General features: G+C 32.9%; 1 protein-coding gene across 3 annotated transcripts in view; it reads right to left on the bottom strand.

Moving 5' to 3' along the window:
- LOC132156385 (protein unc-13 homolog C-like) overlaps positions 1 to 6,649 on the bottom strand; it is a 153,006-nt gene continuing 146,357 nt past the window's right edge. For all 3 annotated transcript variants that reach the window (XM_059565376.1, XM_059565374.1, XM_059565375.1), the window contains 3 exons: positions 4,856 to 4,948; positions 4,247 to 4,406; positions 1 to 1,116 (listed from right to left, as the gene is read on the bottom strand). In XM_059565376.1, coding sequence (XP_059421359.1) covers positions 831 to 1,116; positions 4,247 to 4,406; positions 4,856 to 4,948 — 539 coding nt within the window. In that variant the 3' untranslated portion in view covers positions 1 to 830. The remainder of the gene's footprint in view (positions 1,117 to 4,246; positions 4,407 to 4,855; positions 4,949 to 6,649) is intronic.

The raw sequence follows: 6,649 nt of genomic DNA, 5'->3' as shown, positions 1-6,649 counted from the left end.
TTTTTCTTTTTTTTTTAGAATCAGAGTTGTTTGAAAAAATGAAAAGATGATATCAAACGGTCAACAAATGTGATGTAAGCTTGCCTTTCAGAGCCCATGTTCACAGTGATAATTCAGAAAGGCTGAAAGCCTATGGTAAAAAAGGAAACCTAAAGCAACTAAACCTACGAAAAACAAACGAAAAGAAGATCCCACCCCTCCGGCCTGAACTGGCAGCACTCGAAGGTGGTTTCATTGTTGTCAACGACTATAAAATTACAAACACTTATGAAGAGATTCGTAGCAGTCATCGCCATTTTAAAAAAATGGTCTCTTTTTAAAGTGGACTCAAATACAAAACGTTGGAGGGGAGCAGGTCTGAGCTGATGAACACATGGGAGAGAGACGTCACCAAGAAAACGAGACATGCACCACCAGTGCCTTGTGTTAAAAACGCAAAAACTAACGAACGAACAAAAACGGTGCGAATGAACCGAATTAAGACAAACAAAACGTCTACACACTTAAAGAGAGGATGATATACACCGGACAAAAGAATCGAGCAAACTTCACCAATAATTCATATGCATTTGTATTTAGTCTATTATTTTTTGTTTCGTTTTGTTTTCTAACTCATCAGGTTTGGCACTTTATCTGAACAAATACGAGATCTGTTCAAAAAGACTAATCGTCATACAAAACTGTCTCTTGAACATAACTCCGTAGAATATAATATTTAATAGAGAGCATACGGTAGGTAAACACTTTTGTACGTACTTGTAGTTTAAAATGAACATTCCAACAGATGTTTTACACACATGCACGAAAACAAACACAACCGCTCCGCTTCTCTACGACACTTCCTCGGCTGACCGCGTGTCTGATTTGAGACGTACGAACTCTTTGGCCACTTCGTCATTGGTCCTTTGCGAGAGTATTCTCATGATGGTCAGACCAGTTTCGTCCATGTTTACGCTCCTGGCGAGCGGATAGCAGGCGTTCAAGCTGCCCTTCTCGGCCAGTTCTCTGAGCTGCAGGACCGTCATGCCGATGATCTGATCCTCTCGGGCGAAGCAGTAGTCCTTCACGGAGATGTGAAGCTCGTAGGCCTCTGGGCCGTGTTCATTACTCAGCACGCTGGATGGAGAAGGCAAGATAACACCACTTAAGTTAATTCACATCAAATTTGACTTAAACAAACGTTCCTGGTTTTAAACTGATTCTAGTTCAACTAATCCTTTGTTTTGTGAAAACAAACAAAACAACACATCATATGTGACCCTTGGACCACTTACATGTTTGCCTAAAAAACATTGTATGGGTCAAAATTATACGTTTTTCTTTTATGCCAAAAATAATTAGGATGTTAAGTCAAAAGCATGTTCCATGAAGATATTTTGTAAATTTCCTACTGTAAATATATCCAAACTTAATTTCTGATTAGTAATATGCATTGCTAAGAACTTCATCTGAACAACTTTAAAGATGATTTTCTCAGTATTTAGATTTTTTTACACCCTCACATTCCAGATTTTCAAATAGTTGTATCTCAGCAAATCTTATCCTATCCTAATAAACCATACATCAATGGAAAGCTTATTTATTCAGCTTTCAGATGGTGTATAAATCTCAATTTCGAAAAAATGTACACTTAATACATATATTGGTAACTCTTTACACTTGTTACTTTAGTAAACTACATATAAGTTAATATAAACTAACAATGAATATTATCTATTAAACTTAATGTGTTTATTCAAAATTTTCTAATATATTTTTAAAATCAACATTTGTAGCTCTTTACATTAGTATGAAAACATGACAAATAAACAAATGCATTTTTGGTAACACTTTACAATGAAATCTTATTTGTTACCATTAGTTAACAAAATGAATGAACTATAAGCAGTATATTTTATAACATGTATTAACCTTTGTTAATGTTAGTAAAAATAGAATTGTTCATTGTTTGATGATGTTTGAAGTGCATTAACTATATATATATAAATTATATTCAGATTTTGATCTTAAAATTGCATTAGTAAATATACACTGATTAAAACTTTACAATAAGGTTCATTAGATAACATGATAGTCTTAGCTTATGTTAATTTTAACATTTACTAATGCATTATTAAAATCAAAAGTTGTGCTTGTTAACATTAGTTAATGCACTGTGAAATAACATTAACTAACGATGAATGACTGTATCTTCATTAACTAACATTAGCAAAGATTAATAAATACAGTAATAAATGTATTGTTCATGGTTCGTTTATGTTAGTTAATACATTAAATATTGAAACCTTATTGTAAAGTGCTACCAAAAATTATGTTTAAATATTGTTTGTTATTAGTTAATGTTAACAAATATAGTTAACTAATGTGAACAGATTAAACCTATTGTAAATTGTTAGTTTTAATGTAATGTTTAATGTCCTCACCATGTTAAGATGGTAAACCCAATAACTTTAGCTTGATATGTGTAATGATACCAGAAATGCATCAGAAGAAAGGGAACAAAAGACCAAAATAGTCCAGTTTGATTTAGAATGACATTTGAAATCTTCAAATAATTCACATATTTGTATGAGATTTACATTTCAACTCTCCAGAACGTCTCACCTGATAGACGTCCAAGCATTTTAACACATGAATAAAATGAATGCACCTTTTATGTTTAAATGACGTCCACTTACAAGAGACGAAGACTCCAGTAACATCAGCATCAAAAGCTACTGTATTTTATTGTATGTAAAGCTGGTGCACTCATGTTGAATAGCACTCGTTTAAGCCCTCTATTATTGACCACTTAGGCTTGTGGTTCAAATTCATATTCAAATTAATGGCTGACTGTGAATACAGCATCTCTATAATGACACGACTAACCTTTGCATGATGCTGCATTCAAGCTTTCAGTCTGAGACGACTGTCATGTCAGCCAGCACAACATGCACAAAGATGTTTGTCCAGGCCCTTAATATCCAAAGGTGGGCTTTGAGTTTATGCTATTTTACAGTACGTGGGGTTTGAGAAGGAGGTTAATTCAGTGCCAGGCTTCCAACACATTTTAAAGACGTCATTGAAAAGCCAAATGCAGGTCTTTTTGTTGAGCAACTGTACTGGAAAGCCTTTCTTAGTGATTTTTTCCTTTACAAGCCTGAAATGAGACTGTCAGAAGTAAATCTTCATGTGGACGCTTGGTTTCTCTGCTCTTGTTCAAGTGCATTTGTGCAACTTAAAGGCGATCAGTCAAGGCCAGTGGTGAAAAGCCAGGAAGTAGACGAGACAATTGCTCTATTTACAGTCAGACATGATTCATTTATTTCACGAACAAAAGGGTCCAGTAATAGGAGATAAAGTGAGAATTCAGCTCGTCCATGAGCTCCATATAAAATAAAGTATATATTTTATAAGGCTACTGATTTTTACATTGATCTTTCAAAAGTGTGATTCATTTCTTTCTGTAAAACTTTTGAAATGAGGGCACGATGACTGAGTGAAACGGGGTTACAGAGGGAATTATAGAGATCATTTATCTAATCACGACTCTTTATCCATTTACTAGTCATTTTCAGTTATATACAATCCTGTGGGATTCACATCCTACTCTTATAAATCATTTCTGTAAGGCTATCAGAAAGTAATACTGTGATATATACGCTACCGTTCAAAAGTACTTTTAGGATGCATTAATTTGATCAAAACTTAGACATTTATACGATTTCTTGTTTCAAATAAATGCTGTTTTTTTTTTCTTTCTATACATCACGGATTCCACAAAAACATTACGCAGCATGACTGCTTTCAACGTTGATAATAATCAGAAATGTTTCTTGAGCAGCAAATCATCATATCAGAATGATTTCTGAAGATCATGTGACACTGAAGACTGGAGGAATGATGCTGAAAATACAGCTGCGCATCACAGAAATAAATTATATTTTACAATATAGTCATATAGAAAACAGTTATTTCAAATTGCAATAATATTTCACCTTTTTATTGTATTTTACTGTATTTTCGATCAAATAAATGCATCCTTGAGAAGAAGAGACGTTCTAAAAAACATAAAAAATCATACCAACCCCAAACTTTTAAAGTTTAGTGTATGTTACATACACCCCCCCCCCCTCCCTGAAAAAAAACATGGATTACATGCATCCATCTAAAAAAACATGATACCTTTTATACCTTTCTGTAAACACTAGCTGTTATGAATATAAACTACAGACACGTTCAGTTTCTATATGAAATCAATACTCACTACTGGAATGTTTCGTTGTATTTTGGAGACCAGTTGTTATTCTTGGTTTTGGTGCTAAACTTGCGTTTCTTGTCCGCCAGGTGCGGGCCGATGGCACTGATCTCCACGAAGGGGCGAAACATGGCATTCGTCTGCCAGTTGATATTGTTCACACCCACAACTGCAGAGGAAGAGGATGCTCTCGAGTTAGATCAATTGTTCAATTATATTACTCCTATTTCACACCTAGAAGGCATAGGTTAGATATGTACTTTCGTAAATGACTTTTCATGCAACGGGATAGTTAGCTAGTCCGTTATCAGCAGTGTTTCTGGTCATTAATTGGGTTTATTGTGCAGGTGTCTCTCTGCAGTCCAGTTTTCGTGTCTCCTGTAGAGACGGAGCTCATTAAGAGATCCTGAGCTCTTGATAAAGCAGTCAGATGAGAGCCATTACAGCGAGAGGAAACTTTCCTTCTGCTAATTACAGCAGCAGCAGCAAACGCTTCATCAGTGAAGTTACACTAACTGATTAAAAGAATACAGTGTCAGTGGCAAAGACAAACATGCTAATCTAGGTCGTTTAGACTTAAAAGAGTATTTTAATCATGAGTTAATGTGTGTGTTTTACCTTTGACGCTGACTTTGTGCTCTCCAGTGCCGGGGTGTGAGATCAGGTCCACCTGGATGGCGACCTCCCCGATGGATCCAGACGTGGACTGACCTGGAATCAGTTTTGAGACATTCAGATAAGAGCAGGAAGTACACACTGAGCCACAAGACAGACATGCAATAAAACCATAGAAGAAGTCATTAATGAAATAGGTTTGCCTTATGAGACTGTAATAATCAATTATCATGTTGTAGAAATAAACCAGCATATAAAAAAATAAATCAACATACAAAAATGCACACAATATCTGCAAATTATTTTTCGTTTTATATATATATATATATATATATATATATATATATATATATATATATATATATATATATTAAATCAACTGAGTATATATGCTGTATAGAACATTATCTGTTTAGGTAGTAATGATAATATTTTATAGACAACATAAACACACACACACATGAAAAAAAAACTATTTAACTATAATAATAATAATCAGTAGATGGTACATATGCAATGTAGATCAACTGCATAAATATAAACAGAATATAAGAAAAATAACTACAGTATACACATTATATATATATATATATACTGAACATACAAACACAATAAACCAACTTGAACTACATATTGGTTATAAGGCACATAAGTACAAAACATTAACAAAAATATAAATCAAATAAAAGCTGGTGCAGTGACATTTAGCTCATGTCTGTTTGCAATTAAAAGTCACCTGAAATTTGGAAATTAACGCCAATAAAAATAAAGTGTGACTTTATTGGAGAGATACTTAGAGACCTGGAGATGCTTTAGGGTTGTTCTGAGAAAAAAATATAATGAAATATGAGGCATCGCTATCTTTCAGAAAAGTCAATATTATATATTCTTAAAGAGAGTTTCATATCCCCTGGATTCATCTTTACTAGCTGTAGACTGTCAAACCTCCTGAATTTACAGTCCCAGGAGTCTAGTCTAATGGATTTCGTGGTTGTTAGATTGTATACTTTTGGAAATATTAAACTCTGTCCTCATTGGAGTAGACCCAGACAGATCGCTCTGAACGAGAGAATAACGGAGGAGTAAACGGTGTGTTTTAAATGAACGACTAGAGAATGACCTACAGCATCCACAGCAGACATCAACAATCAATCAGCATTGGATTAACCTCGTCTCTGCCTTCATTTGCTCTCTGACCTCGTAACAAAAGCCAGCGTTCATAAAGACTTTCTGTGGCAGATGCATGGAGAGGCTGTGGATTTATTTTCCAGGCCACATTTAGATACAGAAATGCAAATAATTTTTATGATAACGCTACTGAAGCTGTTGCAATTGCAGTTAACAATACTTATTCAAATAAAATTGTAAATCAACAGATGGTAAATAAAATTTAGAAGGAAAATAGCAAGGAAATTAATTACCAACTAGTAAAATAACATAAAAAAAAATTCTACAAGTATAAAAAAACACAAAATTATAATAATAATAGTAACATTTAATATATTATATGATTTATATATATATATATATATATATATATATATATATATATATATATATATATATATATATATATATATATATATATATATATATATATGTAACTAATATAATATAATATAATAATTATTAGTATACTAATATATAAAAAAAAATTCTTCTTTCCATTTTATTTTACAGGTTCACCAGTAAATCACATTAGACTACATAGAAGACATTCAAGAATATAAATATATATATATATATATATATATATATATATATATATATATATATATATATATATATATATATATA

Source organism: Carassius carassius, chromosome 13 (assembly GCF_963082965.1).
Source record: "Carassius carassius chromosome 13, fCarCar2.1, whole genome shotgun sequence".
Lineage (NCBI taxonomy): Eukaryota > Metazoa > Chordata > Actinopteri > Cypriniformes > Cyprinidae > Carassius > Carassius carassius.
Note: the sequence above shows the minus strand (reverse complement) of the source record. Positions and strands in the feature narration are given on the sequence as shown.